The sequence below is a fragment of the Acartia tonsa genome, chromosome 5 (assembly GCF_053477335.1).
Source record: "Acartia tonsa isolate MP-2025a chromosome 5, ASM5347733v1, whole genome shotgun sequence".
Taxonomy (NCBI): Eukaryota; Metazoa; Arthropoda; class Copepoda; order Calanoida; family Acartiidae; genus Acartia; species Acartia tonsa.
The window spans coordinates 35781979-35807369 of NC_137264.1; the positions used below are offsets into that span (position 1 = coordinate 35781979).

Below are 25391 nucleotides of genomic sequence, written 5' to 3' on the forward strand. Positions count from 1 at the left end.
GTTTAGTTTAGTTTAGTTCATTGAATGATGAGGCAGGCAGTGATCAAAAACAGGTGGACGCAATATATATATATATATATATATATATATATATATATATATATATATATCATGAATAGTGCAGTGAAAAGTTAAAAAATATTGGTGCTTAAAACACAAGAATTTTGTTTACATTTTGGATGTTTCATTTTGATATAATTCTTATTTAAAAGTAACAGGATGTCTGTATTGAAAGATAATGCTAACCGCAGGACTGATCTGGTTCTCCTTTACAATAGAGCTTCTAATAGATAGTAATGGGAAGTTGTAACTATTTTGGGTAAGGGTAATAACACCTTTTAAAGAGAAAACCACCCCCTGGAAAAAAATTCCCTCCCGCCAATATTTGTTTGAATAGTGGTAATTTTTTCTTTTAGAGCGGATGCCTAAAACTTGTTTTTGACTGGTTTAAAAAAAGTTTAATTATAATCAGGCAACTCTTTTTCTAAAATTAAATATTGTCTAATTATCCCGATGGCATACTTAATAGTTCTAAACCTGCCCAGAACCTATTAGTAGCTACATATTGTAAAGGAAAATCATATCTGTTCAGTGGTTAGCAAGATCATTCGGTAAAAATATATAGACAGAGACATAAATATCCTCTTTCTTAAGTAAATAGATTAGAATTCCTGAAGCCCCCTCCTTCTTCAACTATTGGCAAAATACTTTATGTTTCCTATTTTCATATCCTTCTATTCTTGATTGTATTTGATAATTTCTAGGTGAATATAATCACATAATTTCCATTTAATGCTTTAGTTAGGGGGGTTATAACAGCAGCAGACAACAAAAGGGGTGTATTTTATTGTCAGGGGAGTTGATACCCACCCCCTCCCCTCATCCCTAATCTCAACCCACCCACTGAATATAAAAAATTTGTCTCTGGATTGAAAAATTTTTTGAGGTCCCCTTTTTGTTAAACGGGTGATTGACTTTTTTCCCTGAGACCCTCCCCCCCTTTAGCTGAATTAGTGTTGGGTATCGGGAGGCTGTAGGGGTATGGATAACAAAGGGGAGTCTATTTACCCCCCTTAATTTTGTTAGGAGGTTGGATACACCCCAATTCTGTACGTCTCTTTGATACACAGAGTTTGTTGTTGCTGCTATGCTTATGTTTTAGGTGTAATCTTCTTCATGTTAAAATTAATTATAAATTTCTGCTCTTAACCTTCACTGGCATTATCATGTTGGCCTTCTATTTTATGGACAAGAGGTAAAAAAAGAGGGCACTTATATTTGTAGATTATGGGGGGGGGGGGTAGCGGTTCGTCCATTTACACTTACTGTAGGTTTTTAAAAAAGATTTTTTATTTGGTTTCTTGTTTGAAGAAGAAAAATGACTTATGTTCATCACTGTGGCATCGTATTTGCAATCGCATGGTTAGAGATCCCCTAAGGAGCAAGAAATAAGTTTTCCCCCAAAAAAATTCAACATTCAAATATAAGAAGAAAAGCGGACGGGGATCGGATTTCGATGATCCAAAAATAGTGTGAATGCCCCCCCCCCCCCCCCCACCAGTTAGCTATTAAACCTTTCCGAGTATTGAAATTGACAATATGGATTGGACAATTTGTGGTTGTTTTAATAATTTGCGATCTGATTATCTTTATTCTATAAACATTATGCCTTCTACAACAAAATGAATTACTGAAATTAATAAATTGTTTAGGTCAGAAAGGCGGCATATATTTAGATCTCGTAGAATGTTGCAATCCATAGATGAAGAAGTATTTGCTAAATTTTTCATGGACCAGGTCTCAAAAAGTAGCCAGACAAAGTGTCTCAGCCATGGGACGTCATAAAAATGAGGGATATGAGAGGTTAAGTGAGAAAGAAAACCCCTAAAAAAGAGATGAATAATCCCTCCTTTTTATGACGTCACAAGGCTGATTTTTTTAAACACTTTGTCCAGCTACCTTAAAAATAAAAATAAAACAAAGGAAAATATATCCATAAGTAGGACAGCAATGAAATTAAACTAATAATAGAAAAAACATAAAAAATAACATTAAATATGATGTGACATTTAACGTACGGAAGGACATATATCCTAATTATAGAGTAGTTCTGATATTTCTGAGCACAAGAAAAAGCAGATACTCTTTTACTATATATAAGGTAATGAATTATACTTTTTAGAAAAGAAGAAAAGACAGAATTAAAATGATGTGTGAAACTTGGTAACTTTTTTTTTAATTTGATAAATTTTATTTTTCATCTAAACTAAAGGATAGAAACAATTTATTTTGAAAAGAATTCTGCTACTTTTTTTTACAAAACTTACACAAGTCGTCTGCCTGACTGTTATAGAAATCTGCTTAATAGAAAATTATAAACAAAAAACTATCACCAAAAAACTTTAACATTTTAAAAACTTTCATGTTTTTTTCCCATAAAAATAAGTTTTTTTTTTGGTTTCAGGCCTAATGTTTTAAATAAATCTGACAGAGACTTGTACTTTTTGAAATCCCACAATATAACTTACTGCAAGCATCCAAAGGTAGGAAAATTTAAAAATTTTAACATTAGTAGAAAATCTTATTTGTTCAAAATTACATTTCTTTAGAAATAGAATTAATTATTTTGAAACTGTGCTGATTGACATTATCATATGTTTCATTAAACATTTGTGTAGTGTAGGTGACGTATGCACTCTGATTAATATCGACAATTAAATACAATTTAAACTTAGCAAAATATTTAACAAATTAACAAAGTGTAATATTTCTTATAGCTTCTTAATCGTTTATCAATTCTAAATGCACAATATTTTCTACATTATCAAACATTAATTAATCATCTAAAAATTTATATAGAATAAAGGTACATATGCATACTCTAGACAAATGCTTGCCTTATTATGCAGATCATCATTTTTCTTGAAAATATGTGCTTTGACAACTAGCTTACCTACAGAATAGAAACCGAAACAATCACATTCCCCATATAGCGTTACGGAATGACTTGCGAATGGGTTGACAGTCAAGAAATATGTATAAAGTAGCTTCGCTACTAAAAGCCAATCCAAAAAATCGGTTTTAAAGTCAAAGCTGACAAATCTTAGATCCAATGTCATTGCATTAGAATAGGGGACGGGGTACTCGAGGTCTCTCGAACCATAATGGCAAGTCACCTGCAAGCTAGTCGCAAAGAATACAGCTTCATGAAATCGATATTTAAACTTATAAAAATCATCGGATGCAACTATATTTTTAAAATAAATCTTTACGCAGCAATACAGTGATAAATTGGCGTTGCTACAAAAGACCAACTCTACAAAAGACCAACGCCTACAAAAGACCAACTCTACAAAAGACCAACGCCTACAAAAGACCAACGCCTACAAAAGACCAACTCTACAAAAGACCAACTCTACAAAAGACCAACGCCTACAAAAGACCAACTCTACAAAAAAAAACAATAAAACAAAGCATCAAATTTATTCAAGTAATGCATAATTAATTTATGTACATATTAATACAAGCACATATAAAATTTACAATTCTGATGTACAAAACTGGCATCTCAGATCCCTTCAGCTCTTAAGACCAAACATGTACTCAGTAATGAAGGCGCGCTTGTAATTTGCCATTGTACTTTTTAAGTACTCAACTCCATTTTTGGTTTTTATAACAGCATAGGCTGTACATTTATAAGCCTTCTTTTGCCGGCAGACCCAATAAGGCATTAGATCTTAATTTCATGTACTGGTACCGATGTTCGTCTTCTAGGATTCTCTTTTCCTTGTTAGAAATAGAAAAAAAACAGCTTGTTTCAGCCCCGTTTCTGCCATTTCATGAAAAGATTACCATTCGTTGCAAAATGTTTGAGTGTAATGATTTTTATCATTAAAATTGGAAGATTTTATCATCAAAATTGGAAGATTTAAAAAATTTTCTTGGAAGATTTTCAAGCCATTATTATATTACATTGATACGAAAAAATTTGTTTTATTTTTTTTCTCGTAATTGTGTCGTTTGTAATCTATTTAAAGCATACATTATATCATTATATTCATTAATTTGATAAATACAGATATGACGGTACACCATTTGCAGCTATAGACCTTCTAGCATTACGATTTTTTGTAGGCGTTGGTCTTTTGTAGGCGTTGGTCTTTTGTAGAGTTGGTCTTTTGTAGGCGTTGGTCTTTTGTATAACCGACTAGTTGGTCTTTTGTAGGCGTTGGTCTTTTGTAGAGTTGGACTTTTGTAGCAACGCCTAAATTGGCGGTTTGTTGGTGGCCATCTCGCGGTTTTTAACGTCTTGTTAATATGTTTCAAGGTTGGAAGTACGTGGTTAGCATCTGAAATGGCTTTTCTAATGGGGAAAGCTGACCCATCAATAATGAGAGAAAAAGATAGTTATCATAGTAAGTATTTTATGACATTTTGTTTTTGTTTGTTGTTTGACTCAATTTGTGCAAACAAACTAAATCATTATAAAAACATACATCAGAAATAAAATATTTAATTTAGAATTCCATAAGATCCGATCAGAAGAAGTAATCCCAGAGCTAACATCTTCATTTCCGCAGTTTAATTCTGATGAAGATATGAGGTACAGATTCATTTTAATTATGCACAGTAGATCGTCTTTAATAAAAAATAAACTTGTAAAATATATTTTTTTTTAAATTAGACTATCCAAGCCGTTCAAATTTATTATAATCAAAAAAGACTTGTTTTCGCTCTTTATAAAAGATGTAAACAAATTTTTCTCACATAATGACCTTTTTGGTAACCAAAATTTTCTTCTATACGGGATAATCTATAATACAAAATAGAATGATGTCTGTCCGTCTGTCCGTCTGTCTGTCCGTCTGTCCCTTAAGATCTCGGTAACCACTGAACTGATCGGAATCTACTCTTCAGGGAATATACCTACTGGTCTTGTGGTGGTTTTAGGCTATTTTCTTGGGGGTGGGACACCCCCAACCCCCTTAAAAACCAAAAATCCCCCCCATTTTTTTTAACGAATTGAGCGAATTTTGCGAAAATTTTCGATCCATTTGCCTTTTCTTCTGCTGAGTAGGTAATAGAAGATGTAATTATACCTCTCGGGGCAAAGCCCCTAGAGCCTAGGGGCGAAGCCGCTAGTTTAGTATAAAACCTCATATTTTTGTTAGGTCTTGATGTGTGTATAATTATATTTATCTTAAAACGAGTAAGACGCGGCCTATCTTACTTTATAGGAAAAGCAAAGCGTTGAGTTTCTGTAAAACAAGGATAACAACATCCATAAAAGCAAAGATTTGAAACGTTATGACAAATAAACCTTAATGCTTACAAAAATGCATCAATACAGAATACTGTTTTAGGACCTATTTGCATTTTCAAGACTAGATTACAGAGATGCTTAGCTTATAACATTGTACCTTGTTGAAACAGTATTCATTTTTTAAAAATAATCAGATGAATAGAAAAAAAAAGTTTTAAAATATCATATTTTAAATGGACGTAAGGGCATTCTGGTAACTATTACAGAATTGCTACGCTTCCTAAATCGAACCTTACTACTACAGAAAGAACCATGCAAAGTTTGTCATCGACGGTTCATCCCTGATTATATAAAAGTTTTTCTTTTCAAAAAGGGTCGCAATTCGTTGTTAAGCAGCTAAATATAAAACAAAGACATTGAGGCAGACTTATATCAACAACCTTGATCTGCGCCTCAGGTTATAAAGTTTAGCATTTATTAATTAATGCTTTGTTAAAGTCTAAGGTACACAAATGTTAAAATAGTACGTTCATTTCTTTTTACTACTCATTCATTATTAGTCATAATAGAGCTTTTATAAATTATATTTGATACATTGTATGAACAGAATATTCATTTATTTTGTAAATCAATTGATTGTCCAGAATCAGCTGTTTTTTTTTATAGAAATCATATTTAACTGCTTTGACAAAATGAATTCAAATAATGTAATTTATGTGTCTTAATAGATTTATTTTCAAAATTGATGTGTAAATGACTTTTTTTCTGTTTTGTTAAGTGTCATTTTACCTCCCATCGTCTCCAAATTATTTATATGACTCATAATTTAAAAGGTTTACCAGCGGCTTCACCCCTAGAGGCAGTAAGGGCCAATAGAGGGGCAGTGCGAGTGAGGGTTTTGATGTTTCATTTTTTCTATCGACTATTTTACTTGGGAGGGTGGAGGTGCCCTCCCTTATGATAGTTAAAACCAACTCTGTAAGATGTCTTAGTGTAAAGGAGAACCATACCAGTTATCGGTTAGTGAGTTTCTTAGCTTTAGACAGACACATATACAAGCATCTTATTACTTTTATAAAAGGTTATTAGCGATATCGCCCCTACCCTCATGGGGCCACTGGGGCCTAACAAAACTGGTTTTAATCTTGTAATTTTGGTTTTGATTTTCAGATCTTTTGTTGAGAATACATTTTCATTTAGCATTGTTAGACATCCTTTAGACAGGTCAGTAAAACAATAGTATTGCAATGTCCGTTTGTTCGTCAGTCTCTCCTTCACAAAAGTGACAAAACCTTGATATATTTCATTGCTAATTGATACATTTAGGTGGCATATTTAAGTTCATGTTATAGAATCTTAATTATATGAAATTAATATTAATTAATGATAAACAGCTGCAAGTGCAACATTAATTGCATTCATTAAATTAATGCCGTAGCAACTTTATTATAATTTTATGACTATACGTCCGTTTGACGGTCACAATATCTATTTACTATTGACGGACAATATGTACTTTTCTACTTAATATTTTTTTTATCTTAAATTAAAAATGTTGTTACCATACTATCCTAATAGTTTAATACACATTATGAAGCTGTTTATAGTGCCGTCATACAATACAAATGACCAATGATATGCCAATACACAGACTTAATTACCAATGGCAGGAAGTTTTACAAAGTATCTAAAAAAATAAGCCATGTGACGTCATAAAAATAAGGGATTATCCATCTCTTTTTTAGGGGTTTTCTTTTCCACTTCTCCAATCATCCCTCATTTTAACGACGTCACTTAGCTGATTTTTTTTTGACATTTGGAAAGCTTCAATTGACCAATTGTAGGTCAGTATGACGTCATTTTTTATAGGCATTATAAAAAAGCTTATACATTATTGTTTTGTTAGTGTTTATTCATATTGATCAACCCCTCCCATTAAAAAACAAGGATGACAACATCCATAAGTAGCGAAGCACAGAAAATCATGGATGGGAATACGTACAAGTAGATTTAAAGTGTATTTATAAAATCAAGAATAGATTTATAGGAGAAAATAAACAGAAAACCTTCTTTTATTTTGTATGATAATGACAGTCAAAGTAAATTACATAAAAGATGCTCATAACAATGGGAAAAATTATATTGATACTAACATCTCAAAAAAGTTTTAAAATTTGGAAAATCGGACTACATACATAAAAATAAGGGAAAATTTAAAAATAGCCAAAAACCTGCAAAAAGGCAGTCTGACCTTCATGGTTATTTTCTTTAAACGACAGGAAATTTAGTTTTGATATCTATGACCAAAAAAAAATTTGGAAATCGGACCATAAACATTAAACATATGGAGAAAAATGTGAAAAATACAAAAAAAAGCCTAAAACCTGCTTAATGGCAGTCTGACCATCATGATTGTTTTCTTTAAACGACAGGAATATTAATTTTAATATCTATAACTCAAAAAAATTTGGAAATCGGACCATCAACACCAAAGATATGGAGAAAAATGGGAAAAATGCAAAAATAGCTTAAAACCTCCTTAAATGCAGTCTAGCCGTCATTGATGTTTTATAGTTTTTATTATTCTCCTTAGTGATGGGAATGTTGTCAAAAAGTTTCAGCATCCTATCTTTTATAGAAGCTGAGTAAATCCCATTTCCCCCATAGCGTTACGGACGGACTGACGGACGGACTGATGGACGGACGGACATAGTGAATTATAGAGTAGCTTCGCTACTAAAAATATGTATAGAAAATCGTTACTGTATTTTATGTATTATCTCTAAAACCAGCAAATCAAGAATTGTTTTAATCTAAGAAGACGCTCGGACGGACGTCTATACATATCACAGTTAACGAATAGCTACACAGCTTGTGAAATGTGAAAATTAATATTAAATAAAGAAAAGATACAGCTGTTTTACAATTTTATAAAATGGCCATTAATAATAAATGTAAAATATATGTACTTTTTTTCTTGAATTGATAAAATGCGTGCATATTATGAAAAAAATAACGTCTGCGCCCCTTACATTCTGTGGAAGGAAGATGTAAAATAGCCTGAAACTATCCCTTGACTTGGGGTTATTTACATTAGCACGGGTGATGAATAAATTAAAGATTAGATTTTTTAATCTACAAAAATAATTTAACCTTTTAAGTATATTATATAATATATAAATATTTAGGCTTGTATCAACCTACATGAACAAAATATTGAACTATAAATATTTAGGCTTGTATCAACCTACATCAACAAAATATTGAAATATGAATATTTAGGCTTGTATTAACCTACATAAACAAAATATTGAACTATCAATATTTAGGCTTGAACAACCTTCATTAACAAAATATTGAACTATCAATATTTAGGCTTGTATTAATCTACATCAACAAAATATTTAACTATGAATATTTAGGCTTGTATCAACCTACATCAACAAAATATTAAATTATAAATATTTAGTCTTGTATCAACCTACATGAACAAAATATTGAACTATAAATATTTAGGCTTGTATAAACCTACATAAACAAAATATTGGACTATGAATATTTAGGCTTGAACAACCTTCATTAACAAAATATTGAACTATCAATATTTAGGTTTGTATCAACCTTCATTAACAAAATATTAAACTATGAATATTTAGGCTTGTATCAACCTACATCAACAAAATATTAAATTATAAATATTTAGTCTTCTATCAACCTACATGAACAAAATATTGAACTATGAATATTTAGGATTGTATCAACCAACATCAACAAAATATTGAACTATGAATATGTAGGCTTTTATTAACCTACATCAACAAAATATTGAACTATTAATATTTAGGCTTGTACAATCTTCATCAACAAAATATTGAACTATAAATATTTGGGCTTGTATTAACCTTCATCAACAAAATATTGAACTATGAATATTTAGGCTTGTATCAACCTAAATCAACAAAATATTAAATTAAAAATATTTAGACATGCATCAACCTAAATCAACAAAATATTAAACTATGAATATTTAGGCTTGTATTAACCTACATCAACAAAATATTAAACTATAAATATTTAGACTTGTATTAACCTACATCAACAAAATATTTAACTATAAATATTTAGGCTTGTATCAACCTACAACAAAAAAATGTTAAATTATAAATATTTAGACCTGTATAAACCTACATCAACAAAATATTGAATATGAATATTTAGGCTTGTATCAACCCACATCAACAAAATATTTAGGCTTGTATTAACCTACATCAACAAAATATTAAATTATAAATATTTAGACCTTTATCAACCTACATCAACTGAACAAAATATTTAACTATGAATATTTAGGCTTGTATCAACATACATCAACAAAATATTGAACTCTGAATATTTAGGCTTGTATCAACCTACATCAACAAAATATTGAACTATAAATATTTAGGCTTGTATTAACCTTTCATCAACAAAATATTTAACTATAAAGATTTAGACTTGTATTAACCTACATCAACAAAATATTGAACTATAAACATTTAGGCTTGTATCAACCTACATCAACAAAATATTAAGTTATAAATATTTAGACCTGTATCAACCTACATCAATAAAATATTGAACTATGAATATTTAAGCTTATATGAACCTACATCAACAAAATATTGAACTATTAATATTTAGGCTTGTATTAACCTACATCAACAAAATATTGAATCATAAATATTTAGGCCTGTATCAACCTACATCAACAAAATATTGTACTATAAATATTTAGGCGTGTATCAACCTACATCAACAAAATATTGACCTATAAATATTTAGGCTTGTATCGACCTACATCAACAAAATATTGAACTATATGGATAGAATGGACAACAAAGTTTTCCGCAGAAGGTAAATAATATCATAATATGATTATAACCAGGGCTCGGCACCAGCGCGTCAGCCGCGTGTAGGCCTCAGTGAAATCGTCATATAATAATTTTAACATTCACCTGGATGTCTAGACCTTTTTATAAACAGACAAAACATCCTTTTGGAATTTTTTTATGCACACAAGCGGGTTTAGATTTGAGGCTTATGCGCGTCTGCGGCGCGGCTGTGTAGGCCCTAACTAACCAATTAACAGCAAACTTTGGTTGCGAAACCGTTCTATAATTTGAACTGTCTGTCCGTCCTTTATAAACAGTATGATGGTTCAGAGTATCTGTAATGCTCTTGACTAGCAATAATGTCTTTAAAATTAAAGGATTGAGGGTTTAAAATAAAAAGATATGTAATACATTTTCTCGTATTTATTCGAATCCGGTGGATAGGAACCGGTTCTCATCCATATGAAAAAACTATGTCTAGCATCGTATTATATCCAGTTTTCTACGAATATAAAAATGTACAATCATAAGATTAAAACCAGTTTTTTTAGCCCGTGCCTTCGGCATCTTGGGGCTAAAAAACTAGTTTTAATCTTATAATTGTACATTCTATATCCGTGGAAAGCCGTTTATAATACGATGAAAGAAATAACTATGATCATTTTTATCCTTTAATTTTGTTTTAGTCGAAATGAGATTTTAGAGACGTATGGAAACTTAAATTTCACATCATATATCAATTATGTTATTGATGAAATAACAAATTATTGTGTGTAAGTATTTTTTATCGCATCGTATTATAGACAGCTTGCCAATGATATTAAAATGAAAATTTATAAGTTTTATTTGGCCAGCAGGGCGGAAGGCCCATTCTAACAAAACTAGTATTAATTTTTTGATTTTTATTTAATATTCTGAGAAAATTGTCTGTAATACTATGCTATTTGTGATTATTTTAGTATGAATGTGAATAGGTTCTTGTCTAGCCGATATTAATAGGTTTCAAAAGTTTTCTGCTTGTCAAACTCACAGCTGTTAATGCTTAGTTCGAACTATTCCTGGCTTATTGTAAAAAAGGCCAACTGCCTTGTACTGAAATTAAAATTGATTAAGCTATGAAACCGATAGTTTTTATGCGGATAGCTATACAACGATTGTAGCGTTTCCAAGCCTTGCTAAAGGCCTACCGTGGATTTGTGACAAGGGAATTTTGCGTCAATTTAGTTTGTAAACAGTCATCAGATATCGGGATATCGGTCAATACATTACTACATAACCATCGGAGGGGATGGGGTACACTCATAAAAGGAGCGAATAGGTTAGCATTTTATTAACGCTATAAGAACCATTTTTTTAGGGTATGCGAGAATCTTTCACAATATCCATTTATTCTATAACCATTGCACATTGGGGCAAATCAACCAAAAAGGGGATTTAATTATTTAGTAATTCATCTCACAAAAATTTCATTTCATACTTTTTTGTAGGTAATTTAACAACAAACAAATTTGCTTTTATGTTTTTTTCTGTCATTTGAAAGGAACATGGAGATAAAGGTCATTTTATGAAGGTAGATAGAAAATTACTAGATTAACCCCTCCCGAAAATAGCCCCCCCTTACCCTATCCATCTATCTATCCATCAATCTATCCATCTATCTATCCATATATCTATCCATCTATCTATCCATCTGTCTATCCATCTATCTATCCATCCATTTATCCATCCATCTATCCATCTATCTATCCATCTATCTATCCATCTATCTATCCATCTAAATATCCATCTATCTATCCATCTATCTATCCATCTATCTATCCATCTATCTATCTATCCATCTATCTATCCATCTATCTATCCATCTATCTATCCATCTATCTATCTATCTGTCTATCCATCTATATATCGATCCATCTATCTATCCATCAACTATTCATCTCTCTATCCATCAACTATCAATTTATCCATCCATCAATCTATCCATCTATCTATCCATCCATCTATCCATCTGTCTATCCATTTACTTATCCATCTATCTATCCATATATCTATTCATCTACCTATTATTATGAAGGTAGATAGAAAATTACCAGATTAACCCCTCCCGAAAATAGTCCCCCCTTACCCTATCCATCTATCTATCCATCAATCTATCCAGCTATCTATCCATCAATCTATCCATCTATCTATTCATCTATCTATCCATCTATCTATCCATCTATCTATCCATCTATCTATCCATCTATCTATCCATCTATCTATCCATCTATCTATCCATCTATATATCCATCTATCTATCCATCTATATATCCATCTCTCTATCCATCTATATATCGACCTATCTATCTATCCATCAACTATTCATCTCTTTATCCATCAAATATCAATTTATCCATCCATCAATCTATCCCTCTATCTATCCATCCATCTATCCATCTGTCTATCCATTTACTTATCCATATATCTATTAATCTACCTATCCATCTATCTATTAATCAACTATCTTGAATTTTGTGTTTAAAATGTCTAATTAGGGGTTTTGGTTATCAGAGCAATATGAAAATTTTTTAGTAGCGCAGCTACCCTATCACTAGCTTTTTGGGCCCTTTAAAGTGTAACTAGGTTAATTGTAGTCCGATTTTAGTGTTTAAAGTGTCAAATTTGGGGTCATGGAATTCATTTCAGTAGGAGGGGAGGGGATGGTGTAAATGGGGGTGGATGGGGATCCTTATTTTAGCAAGCTACAAGTTTCACTTTATTTTTATGTTTAATAAATCCATTATAAATGTGGGCATGATTAATATAAATTTTTATTAACTAATATCTATATTTATAATGATATTATGATTCTTGTTTACTGTTTATATGTATACTAGCGGCTTTGCCCCTAGCCTCTAATGGATTTGCCCCAAGAGGTAATTAAACAAGGATGACAACATCCATGAAAGAAGCGAAGCTCTGAAATGTAAGGACAAACAAACACTTGTAACACTTGTAAAGTGTCAGAACTGAATATTAATGCATGTCTATACAAAATTGTAATTAAAACTGATTAAATAAACTGATTAAATACATGTTACTGTTTAAGGACATACTGACGTTTTTAGGACTTGATTTTAGAGATGCTTCGCTTATAACAATAGACGTTATTGAAATAGGAATCAGTATTCAAAAAATCAGATGAATAGGATATTTTTAACATTCAAAACCATTATTTGTTGTCAAAAAAGTAAAAATCAGCTTGTTATAAATGGATGTACGGACTTTCTGGTAACGATTATAGAGTTGCTGTGCTTTCTAAGTCGTACCTAACTGTTGTAGAAATCAGCATGAAAAGTTTTAGATCGATAGGACAATTCTAGCCTGTTTAATTTAAGTAAAAGAGCTAACTGTACCAGACGTACGGACGGACCGACCCTAATTATAGAAATATGAAAAAATTGAGGGGGATTTTTATTTTTGAAAAAGATCTTTAAACAACCACAGGACCAGTAGATATATTCCCTGAATAGTAGAATTCAATCAGTTTAGTGGTTAGTGAGATCTTAAGGGATGGGCGGACAGACAAACAGACATCAAGCTACTTTGTATTATATATTAACACCTAGGGATCTAAGGAACTAAACAATAACCTATTAATATGTACATCCCCAATATTGATACTTATTTAATAAATACATATTTAATAAATTATATTACAAAATTATTTGTCTGTCGATGACAATTAGTGGTTGAAAAGTTTTGACACTCCTCTTAATGAACGAACCAATAAAAAATCAATTAAATTTCCTGAAGTTATTATGCTAACGAATATAAAAACGTTATTATAAAACTTTGAAGTTTGGGGACAAGTGTAATTAACAGTCCCCTCCCTTTCTAAATAAAACTGCTGACTTTAAACATGAATACCCTGTAACTACATAATTTAATAACAAAGCATTACCAATAGACAGACAGATAGACTACTTGCTAATTCCAATTTCGAATGATTATAAGAACCTCACATTATTTGCATATTAACTTTACTTTTCCGCAGTAAGGTAGGGGACATTGGGCTGTTTATAACACTAGTCCCCAAAGTTTTACAGTTGTGTGTTCAAATGTTTTAACTACTAACTTTAATCTACACAAGGGGTAATTTTGGGTATTATAATTGTCTTTGTCTTATCCCTTTAGATCCCTGATATTTGTAATAATCTATAGAAACGATTATTTAGTTACATTAAAACATCAAACATAAAGAGGTTTAGATTTAGGTTTAGCCCCCATCATTTAGTGCAATAGAACTTGAAAATATTTATTATTAACATTAATTCTAAGTCAGAATAAATATTTCCCAATATGTCTATGTTTCTGTGTCTTTTATTTATTTGAATTATATCTGAAGTTTTGACTTTAAAAGCGCATTTAAACGCCTTTTCTTACAAGCTTTTCGTGCACCCACGTTCAGAAAATGGGCTAAAAACCTCTACGGGGGCGCGGGGGGGTAAATGAAACCGGTACTGGCGATTAAAATATGTCTTTGGGTAATCAAATATCGTTTTTTTAGCCGGCGACACCCGGCGAAAACATGTTTCCTCTTACTTTCTTCTTAAATGTTGATTAAAAAACAAACAAATAAAAACTAAAATCTTGACTTCAACTAGAATTATTTAGGACTAATTTCTTCAATTTGTGTTTTTTTCTTTTATACTTTCAAAATATATGTAATGCATGACTCATCAGAAGTTATTTTGTCTAATTACGTTAATTCTAAGAGATTTTATAATACTTTTAAAATTGTTGGTGAAACACAAAAAGTATGCCTTTTTCTATAAGAAAATTTTTGCATTTCTTGACTTCCATGCATTAGAATGCTTACTTAAAAAGCGTATTTTTACGATTCCTTTGAAATCTGATGTACATTGGGTATGATAATACTCATAGAATGTTTAAAACTTGATTTGGGAGTGGTGAATTGTTGCCCCTATGTGCATTGCATTGGTTTCCCACAAATGCACGAATTTTATTCATTTTTTGTTGTTGCATATATTCATATATTTATTCTAGTCCACGCTGTAGCAGAGAGGTTAACTGGCATTTTCGTCCTTTTTATTCTGGCTGCGATTATTGTAAGGTTAGATTTTTATAGTTTTTTACAGTCACTTCTGTAATAGGGGTGAAGCGATTCAAGCCCTATTTGGCGAAGTCCGGCGAAAGAGCCCCTAGCCTTAATGATTCTATCAACAAATACTCCAAGTGGTTACAGATTGAAGATTTATTTAGAACTAATATTACATTATAAAATCATAGCTTATATACACAAATTATAGATATTGGGTAGTCAGAAAAAGGGAATGGAGATGAAGGGGAAATGTTGTCCAGGTGAGAAGAAGAAGGGTAGGTCCATTTGGGGGTAAGGCTGGTGTCCCCCGGAAAAGGGTAGGTTGGCTGAAACATGAGGGGGGAGGGGCAACCCCTTCCCCCTGCTAGCGGCTGGCAGTTTTGACCGTGCTAATCTGCTGGTCAAACAATAGAAGGGTTGCTGAGGAATGTGTTGGGAGGAGATTAGCCACCTGATATCTTATCAAGAGTTGGCTAGGAGCGAAGCATGCTCTAGGAAGCGACAGTCTGTCGGACTACCACACTTCCATCCGATTATTTATATCCTATTATAAAAAGCCGTACTAGTATTTGTCTGAAGCTTAAGATTTCAATAACTACTAAACTGATTGGGTTCTCTTTTTAGGTAAAATTCACATAGGTCCTTTGATTGTTTTAGATTAATTAATTTTAGATTTAAGTCTTGGGATGGTTTTAAGCTATTCTGAGTACAGAGCGCCTAGATGCTAGGTGCGCATCTCTTATAAAGTATCCTATTAAAAAACTAAGTTCTTCTTGTTTGTCTGTAAAGCTCACGCTTTCTTTTGGGGAAGCTTAAAGAGGTCCTTAAAGAGGTATTTATTTTATACCAAACTGCCTCCCTCAAACGCCTTGAGTTTACTTTATAGAAAAATGTGAAATTTCATGATATCAAAAAGAATTTGATGGCATTGAAAAAAGTGTGCAATTTTCTTTTTAAATATTGAAACTTTTCGTAATTATCAAACGTTTTGTCAAATAATTGATCAATTTCGAAATTTAATTAGTTTGATCTGGCAAGTGTTAAAACTGGTAATTAATAAATATTTATTGTATTGACGTAATATTGATAATTGGAATAAGTATTCAAAATATTCTGTCAATATCACATGGCATGAATTTCTCTCTCACCTACGTGGACATAGAAATAGAAAATATAAATTTTGCCATTTCTCACTATATTGACAGAATAATATGAAAACCTATTCCCGTTTGTGTAATATTACAAAAAAGCAATACATAATTTTCTCATATTGTAGGCGAATCGAAGCAGCTTATAGTGCCTATAAAAAATGACGTCATGCTATACAAATAACCAATGATAGGCCAGTATAAATTGTAATTGACCAATGGTAAAATGTTTACTGGCCTATCGTTGGTCATTTGTATTGTATGACGTCATTTCTAATGGGCATTAATAGCTGCTTCCAAACCGTCCTTCAGTGCCAACTATATCATGAATATACTTTTTAGGTGCCATACAAATACATCATTAAAATGGAGACTATAACCAGAGATCTATCTGTAATTCAGCAATTAGAAAAGGTACTTGTGTATATGTTACATGGGCTAGCTCTCTATGCAGAATACCTCTATTGTCAAGATAACAATTTTAACCTTGAGCGGACGTAGATGCTTAATTTAAAAAAAATATTCTAAATTCTTAATATTACATCCTAATAACAAAGTACCAGGATGTATGTCTGTTTATTTGTACCAAAGAATCTCGCTAACCGCTGAAACGATATGGTTCTCCTTTACTGGGTATAGCTTCTCATAGGTCCTTAGAAGATTTATAACTATTTTGGGGAGGGTACCACCACTCTCCTAAGAGAAATCGCCCCTAGGAAAATTCCCCCCCCCCCCAAACAAAAAAAAATAAGTAGCCGCTAGTACAAATAAAAGTAACAGAAAAGTACCTGAAAAAAACAATAAAGTACGTATGGAAAACTGAAAAATAACCTCTCTTAAAATTTATTATTTAGATTTATTAGATTTAGATTATATAATCAAATAAATGAAAATGAATATATACATATCTTAAGGTTGAGTTCAGTGGAATACGAATAAACCCGACAAAAGGAAAAGAATCGTAAGTTTATGTTAATCTAAGCTTTTTGAGTCGCTAGAGAGGCAAGATTAGATAGGAGGAATACATATAAAAGTATAGAATGGGAGATAGACACAATAACCTAAAGTAGAGACCTAGAAGCAAGGACGTCCAAGGGGGGGGGGGTGTTAAAGTGGGGATTACCCCCCTTGAACGAATTTACCCCAACCATTTAGGAGAGGATATTTACCCACCAAACAATTTTGGGGGGGTAAACACATCCCCCAAAATAGATAATCCCTAACAAAAAAAAATTTTTTGCACGCTTCGCGCGCATTTCTACTACTAAATATTTAATAGTATTTAAATTACCCCAACCCCCCTCAAAAAAAAAAAAATTCGGGGGTGGGGGGGTACAAAATTTACCCCTGCCAACAGATTTCAGGGGGGTAATTACCCCCCCAAGCAAATTTTTAAAAAAATTTGCGACGCGCTTCGCTTGCCATTTACCCCTCCTCCCTTAAAAAAGCTTGGACGCCCCTGCCTAGAAGACCGACAATAAATGCAAGTTTAAAAGTACAAGAGCAAATAACCGCTAAAATTCTGATAGGAAAGTAGGATCATGAAAAGAAAACGAAGTAGCGGGTTTCGTCGTATTTTCACAGTAGCTTTTCTCCTATTTCTAGCTCCTGTGGGGGATACTCTAACCGTACGGTGCTAATATCCTAACCCTGAGGGGCAATTATTAGCATTTACCTTAACAAACCTAAAATAGCCAATCAAAAGCTACTGTGAAAATACGACGAAACCCGCTACTTCGTTTTCTTTCCATGATCCGAAAAGTAATTTTCTAATAAAAAAAATTGATTTAATAAATACATATTTTTTTAGTAAATCTACAACCGTAGATTACCTAAACATGCTTGATGAAGAACTCTATTTCAAACTCATCAGGTTACGTTACTTATTTTCTAAAAAGGCATATAAACAAGAATAACACCAAACATAAGTAGCAAGATATAAGAACAGACTAAGGCATAAAGTCATAATGTGTCAGAAGTGTACTTTGTTGTGGACAACAAAACACTTTTCCCTCATAACGTCATAGATTTGAATATTTTCCTACATAGACGTGCAGATGGGCAATGTATTCACCCCCCACCCCTTGAAAATTAGAGAGATGTTTAGTTGTACAAAGTAGCCCGTCCCGGATTTGAAAAATTGTGTTAATATTTTTGCCCCCAGCCAAAATATGGTTGATTTATGCAAAAACAGGACCAATGCAAAATATTTCTTCTGTAATGGAAAAAATTGCGACGGTACAAGCACTTTGGATTTTTGAGGCCCCCCTTATAGAGGTCAAAAATTCATTGCATTAGAACTATGGCTTCATGGTGCTCCTAGGAAAGGCCTTGAGGAGTAGATCAGGAACTTTTGTTCATTTCAAAATATCTCGTTCCTAGCTTTAGAAATGACGTAAAAACCACCATTTTTTAGAGTTTATTGAGAATTGTCCAATTTGTAGAAGTTTTTTGGTGTTTTTGGTGATTTTCTCAGGCTAAGAACGAGATATTTTGAAACGGACAAAAGTTTATGATTCTACTCCTCAAGGCCTTTCCTTGGAGCACCATGAAGCCATAGTTTTGATGCAATGAATTTTTTACCTCCATAAGGGGTTGGCCTCAAAATTTCAAAGTGCTTGTACCGTTGCAATTTTTGCATTACAGAAAAAATATTCTGCATTGTTTTTGCATAAATCAACCATGTTTTGGTTGGGGACCAAACTTTTAACACAATTGTTCAAATCCGGGACAGGTTAATGTAGAGTTGAAACTCGTATGCAATTTTGACAATTTTGACTTTGGAAGATTACTTGCTACACCTACATATATTATAATCGGGGCTGCCCCCATTTTTTTGGTTAATTTCAGGTTTAAATCGACACACTGGAATTGAAATTTTGTAAAAACCTTTAAAATTGGTATGGTACAAAAGCCTTAAAAAGGCACTAAAAACTGTTTTTTTGCACATTTGAAAAACTTTGCAGTACTTGTATCGTTGCAATTTTTGCATTACACAAGAAATATTTTGCATAAATCAACCATATTTTGGCTGGGGGCAAAAATTTAACAAAATTTTTCAAATCCGGGACAGGCTAATACACTAATACACTCTAGGTATTTACCAATAATACAGCTGAGGGGAGTGTCAATGTAAAAAAAGTCACATATCCCTCTTACATCAAAATAACACCTATCTTGATGTCTGTATATTACACCCGTTGAAGCCCACACCCTCTCAATTTTCATTTATATGGGTGTAAAAGTTTTTGGGTGCTTAAGCAATCTTTCCACGGAAGAACTCAGTGCACACCACTGCTTTTCTGTGACATCAAAACAAAATTTGTTTTCAGGACCTTTGCAATTGACATGAACATGTTTATGTTTCTGCCCAAAGAGTACAGAGATATTGACCTGTCTAAGTATAATAAACAGGTTAAACCTGATATCCTGAATGGAACTGACACTTCTGAAGCTACCACAAACAAGAATGAATCAAGTATTACTGTTACAAAATAATAATACTAATATAATTTTATATTTATATCTTCATACAAAAAAAATAAAGATGAAATGAAAAAGGGAGGACTAGGTTGCGATAAAAATCCGTAAATGTTGTGAGTTTTAAGTTAAAAACAGTAGTAGAACGATAAAAATGTATGTTAACTTTTTAGAAAAAAACATCGCTCCTTATGGGGCGATTCTTTGTATTTTTAACAGTAGGTTTTCTCCTATTTCTAGTTCCTGCGGGGGGCTCTGCGGGGCCAATTACCTAACCCTGTGGGGCAATCACCTAACCCAATATAACCTAACCTAACCCAAAATAACCTATAAAAAGCCATTTTAAAAATACGACAAATCGCCCCTTATGGAGCGATGTCACGAAAGGGACTAAAACTGTGTCTATAGTTCTTTTCAATACGGAATACACATATTTAGTAAATATCATCGTTCTACTACCATTTTTAAGCCTCAAAACTCACAACTTTTTGCGCAACCTACTCCTCCCTAAAAAAATAGGAAAAACTAAAAATTGAGAAAATTTAGGCATATTATAAATTTCCATTTTTTATTGTTTAAAAAACAAAGTAGACTATTGCAATTATATATAATATGTTATATTATTATAAAAATTTTATTATAAAATTTTTATTGTGATTAAATTAATCAGTATTGCTTATATTATAGAGCTATTTATTTGAATTATTATATAATCCTTATATAAATACATTTATATTTTCATAAATGACAGAGGGTAATATTACATTAATATTAAATTCTTTCTGTCCTAGTATTGGTCATTAATCTGATTGTGCTCATGAATAAGTCCACTAGAAACTCTAAATAAAATAATATTTATTTCTCGCATCGTATTATAAACGGCTTTCCGCGGATATAGAATGTACAATTATAAGATCTTATGATTGTAAATTTTTATATTCGTAGAAAGCTGGATATAATACGATGCTAGATTTAGTTTTTTCGTATTGATGAGAACCGGTTCCTATCCACCGAATTCGAATAAATACGAGAAATATTAATACCATAGACAAATTATTTTTATAATTTTCAAATTTCTTCTGTGAAAGATATTTATGAATAAATTTAGCTACAATAAATATAGATATAATCATATATTGACAAAATTGTTTATGTCTATTCCCTAACTAATATTGAGGGTCGATTGGTACAACCCTTGTGTCCGACCTATTAAGTATTGCAGACAACCAACTCTTTGATTTTAAGACCTTTTCGGGAAATTGCAACTGGTAATTGCATGGTAATGAAGTGCCTCTCTTCTAAGGTGTGGGAATTCATATTACCAATTTTCAACGTCTTTAGTTATAATGTGGTTTTAGATGAGGTTAACCTGCTAATTGCCACGAGTCACAGCACTATATTTAAAAGTTGAATCTTAAGATTATTCTTGTTTGAAAATAATACCTAGGAATTCAAATAGACCCAGTACTGAGATTCCAAGATAAAGTGAGAAAACACCTCCAAGAGCTGCAAACAAGGAGCCATCTCCAACCTTAAATGGTTTTTAAAGATATAAAATAATGATAATAAGACAAGAATAATATAATTAATATGAAGCATAGCATTGAAAAAATATCAGTTCTCGTACCTATAAAACTAGATTTAAAAGCTAACAGATCTTACTATAGAAAACACAAAATCAAAAAAGCTTTGCTCTAAAGTCCGAAGTTAACATAGTACTTATGGTTGATTTTATTTAGTTAAGCTCTAATAAAAGAAAATTTTAATATTAGAATAATCTATAACTTACAGAATAAATTGCATATTCTCCAACAACTTTTGTATCCAGAGTAGCCATGTAAATGTTCAAGTTTATCAGATTTTCACTATAATATAAATAATAATTGCAAAAATATGATTTTCATTCTTATTTTTATATAAGGAATTGAATGATGTTCTTTAAAGCCTTTTTAGTATTTAAGCTACTCTTTGAGTAAAAATGTCTGTCTCTGCCTCTGTCTGACAGTAATACTACTCTCTAGCTGGATTTTCATTTTGTATAAACAACAAACTCTTTTTCATTCTATTAATCTGAAAACGAATTTGCTACTATTGGACGCAATCATCCTTGTTTCTTTTTAATAACTAAACAAACCTTATGTCAGGCTTCGCATTTGCAGTACTTTTTGTGGTTGTTGTTCTAGCACTCGTGGTTGCACAGGAACTACATGGAGTTGTTGAACTTCCACTCTGAGAACTTGTACTTCCAGATTCAGTTGATATACTTTCAGCCTGGGGTTGTGTTCCACTTTGGGACAGTTGTCTTTTCCTTCTTACAAAATTGAAATTGCTGCTTTGTACTGTTAAGGATTGTGTTGATGTAGTAGGTGCTGAAGGGACTTGGGATGATAAACTTGATGTAGTTGTTATATCAGTGACTAACGATGTTGTTGCAGTTGTTGTCTCTAAAGAAGAAGCTGTTGTTGATCCAGTTGTAAGGTAATTGCTAACAGTTGATGCTAGTGTAGATGCTGATGTTGTTCCAGCTGTTGTTGGTTGAAAAGTAGTTGTTGTCTGTGTTGTTGCAATAGACTGTGGAATAGTTGTGGATTGTAAAGAAGTAGTTGATTGTAAACCTGTGGTTAATACAGAAGTGGTTGCTACAGTTGTTGATTTTAGATTAGTATTTGCTGTTGTTTCATCTGCAAACTGCCCTAGTGTAGTTCCTGCTGAGTCTGCTGTTGTAAATGTTATTTCTGAAGTTAATCCACTAGACACAGCTTCTGAAGTACTGGATTGAGAAGGTCCTTGTGTAGAAGTAGAATCAACAGTGCTACCTAAAGTAGATAAGCTTACAGCAGACACTGTTGTTGATGTAACAGTTTCCATAGTTGCACCTTGCACGGCTTGAGTTGGAGGAGTCTGTGATGATTGAGCAGTCGTACTTGAATCTAGATGTATCAAATTGGACCATTTAATCTTCTTCTTTTAGCTTTAAGAAATAAATTACTTTTAAGTCTTAAATATTACCTGCAGCAGTAGGTTGGCCTATGTAGGCATTGATAGCTGCAGTCTAAAATTAGAAATATTAATAAGTCATTCCATTGGTAATGACTTAACTACTCTATAATTTTTTTTCTAGTTTCACGATTATTTTATATAATTATTCTGAAATACAAAAAAGTTAAAAAAAACATGTCCTAACTTTTGTGATTTAAAAAAAAATAGCTAGTCAGTGCTTTTAGTAAGTAGTAGATGTAAAATGATCCATAGAATTTATATATGCAATCGGTTTTTTTTGGAGACCTCTTATTTTTAAAGTAATTTAAGTTTTTAAAAGAAATTAAGTTGGTTTTAAGGTACTAAAACGCAACAAAAAAAAAGAAAATTGCCATTATGAACAAAAATAGTAAGATCTTTAATTTGACACCTTACTTTTTTAATTCTATTGAGTAATTATTGATTATTTTTTGTTGAACCCGGGCGAATCAAAACTTTGAACTTTGGGAGCTCGTTACTAATGGGTTAAACAAAAATCATAAAAGTTAGGACATGTTCTTTACAAAAAAAAACCAATCCTTATACTGCGTAGAAGGCCACATACTGTTGCTCATTGTGATTTCATAATCCGTTTCTTCACATGATGGTTGACAGGTGCAGGTTCTCATAGAAATGAAAAAAGAACAATTATAAATATGCCCTAATCTAAAGTGAGGTGGAAATAATTTCAGCTATATCAGGCACATTTGACATTTTTACACAGGATTTTGAAACAGGTTGTAGAGTTGCTTGTAATATGTTGCTAAATGAATGTTAGTATATCTTATGTTTCTTGAATTATACTCACCTGTTAGAGGCATCAAATTCAGTCATAATCTTTTGGATGCAGATGTAATTTTCAGCTAAAAAAGAATAAAAGTTTAACTTAAATCAAGTTTTTCTTAAATTAAGGACATTTTTGATTAATTACAAATGCAATAGCAACATTAAAATGATAACACATATTAATTGAAAATATACAAAACAGTTATTTTTTTTTGTAAGTATAATAGTGTTTCAAATGATTAACACTGATTAAAGAAATGAGTGAATTTTGCAATTTTGTTGGGTACACTGTTAAAAATATTTTTTTATTTAGTATCAATTGATACTCTGGAGAGTATCGGACTTGTAAGTACGCTACAACTATATAATTAATATATAACACTATGTAATACTATTTAACACAATAATTATTACTATACAGAACCCATACATTTTTTAGTATCGATTTAAACGCTCTAGGGTACTGGAAAATACGCTACAGAAATGTTTATTAAAATAGTACTATTTGATACGCTCTAGGGTACTGGAAAATACGCTACAGAAATGTTTATTAAAATAGTATCATTTGATACACTCTAGGGTACTGGAAAATACGCTGTAGAAATGTTTATTAATTTAGTACTATTTGATACGCTGTAGAGTATCAGACAATACGCAAGAGAATAGTTTATTAAAATAGTAACTATTCATACCTTCTAGGGTACGAATCTGTACTGTAAAGAATAATTGAAACAGACACCATTTGTGCACACCTCTCATGGAAGTGTTTCTATGCTTTGTCGTTTTAGACAAAGACGAAATGTAACAATTTATGCTCAGATTTATAGTTTTGATTTTTGTAATTATGGCTGACCATAGTTTTTATTTTTAAGGATCATGTTTAGTCCTAAACATCTTTAAAGTTATTTTTTTTACTAGATTTACATTTAAATTAATGTTTTATGGCTCTGCTTGGTATGTTTGTTGATATAATAAAATGTATATGTACATATAATAATCATATATTATAAACTGATCTTTCATCCAAAGTAAAACAGTTTCATACTCTACAGAGTATCAAAAATTATGATAGAGGGTATCAAAAATTGCGAAGGAGAGTATTAAAAATTTACTTCTACCGTATTGAATAATATTCCAAAGAGCATATTGGATAATACTATACAGACAAATACATTATTTAGTACTACATGTTACTCCATAGAACACTAAGTAATACTCAATACAGTATTGGAATCTTCCTTGTATCGTAATAAGGTTTTTTTCATAGAACGTACAGATTGATACTATACATTAATGTGAAGAATATATAATATTATCTGATGCTAAAAAAAAAATATTTTTTAACAGTGTAGAGCATTAGATGAAATTACTTACAACTTGTAGTTAGGTTGCAGGGTGGATTTCCTAATTTATCACTGTCTATATCTACATACAAAGGATGGAAACACTTGCAACTAAAATAAAAATATAGTAGATTATTTTTTGCATACTTTATATGCGTTGGTTCAATGGTTTTTCTTTCTGGTTTGTTTTGCACACAAAATGATTTTCCCAGTAAAATAGTTTTCTTTTTAACTTTTTTAGATAAAACTTTGAATTATCATGAACAATGAAATTACTTAATTTAATAATATGTCACCTTTCTATTACTTCATGCAATATGCAGTATCTTTTGCATTTCTAAATAATTATTATGTTAGGATGATTATTTAAATAAAAAT

The 25391-nt window shown here is 31.6% G+C and overlaps 3 protein-coding genes across 3 annotated transcripts in view; 1 reads left to right on the plus strand and 2 right to left on the minus strand.

Annotated features, from left to right (window-relative positions):
- LOC145319362 (carbohydrate sulfotransferase 11-like) lies at positions 1-21000 on the plus strand. The gene is made up of 15 exons (XM_080161464.1): positions 1-53; positions 1163-1255; positions 1713-1797; positions 2183-2223; positions 2465-2543; positions 4328-4415; positions 4522-4603; positions 6434-6487; positions 10085-10156; positions 10821-10907; positions 15184-15250; positions 16729-16800; positions 17301-17347; positions 18197-18259; positions 19719-21000. The coding sequence occupies exons 1-15, from the start codon at positions 25-27 to the stop codon at positions 19882-19884; spliced, it is 1125 nt and encodes a 374-aa protein (XP_080017590.1). The 5' UTR covers positions 1-24; the 3' UTR covers positions 19885-21000.
- On the minus strand, positions 20572-23015 carry LOC145319364 (uncharacterized). The gene is made up of 5 exons (XM_080161465.1): positions 22876-23015; positions 22001-22796; positions 21656-21731; positions 21310-21397; positions 20572-20705 (listed from the first exon to the last, which is right to left on the minus strand). Exons 2-5 carry the CDS (start codon positions 22732-22734, stop codon positions 20638-20640), a joined length of 966 nt encoding a protein of 321 aa, XP_080017591.1. The 5' UTR covers positions 22735-22796; positions 22876-23015; the 3' UTR covers positions 20572-20637.
- The window catches only part of LOC145320125 (degenerin unc-8-like), a 12538-nt gene continuing 10011 nt past the window's right edge, over positions 22865-25391 (minus strand). The window contains exons 16-20 of the mRNA XM_080162565.1: positions 25310-25350; positions 25045-25124; positions 23693-23747; positions 23409-23508; positions 22865-22918 (exon numbers count right to left, since the gene is read on the minus strand). Of these exons, the coding sequence (XP_080018691.1) occupies positions 22865-22918; positions 23409-23508; positions 23693-23747; positions 25045-25124; positions 25310-25350 (330 nt within the window). The remainder of the gene's footprint in view (positions 22919-23408; positions 23509-23692; positions 23748-25044; positions 25125-25309; positions 25351-25391) is intronic.

Coding starts and splice junctions, on each gene's coding strand:
- LOC145319362 (XM_080161464.1), top strand. CDS start 25: ATGATGAGGCAGGCAGTGATCAAAAACAG. Junction 1,798..2,182: donor CTAAATTTTTCATGGACCAG/GTCTCAAAAAGT, acceptor TATACTTTTTAG/AAAAGAAGAAAAGACAGAAT. Junction 2,224..2,464: donor AAAATGATGTGTGAAACTTG/GTAACTTTTTTT, acceptor TTTTGGTTTCAG/GCCTAATGTTTTAAATAAAT.
- LOC145319364 (XM_080161465.1), bottom strand. CDS start 22,734: ATGGAAACTGTTACATCAACAACAGTGTCTGCTGTAAGCTTATCTACT. Junction 21,732..22,000: donor AATGCGAAGCCTGACATAAG/GTTTGTTTAGTT, acceptor TTTATATTATAG/TGAAAATCTGATAAACTTGA. Junction 21,398..21,655: donor GAGAATATGCAATTTATTCT/GTAAGTTATAGA, acceptor AAACCATTTAAG/GTTGGAGATGGCTCCTTGTT.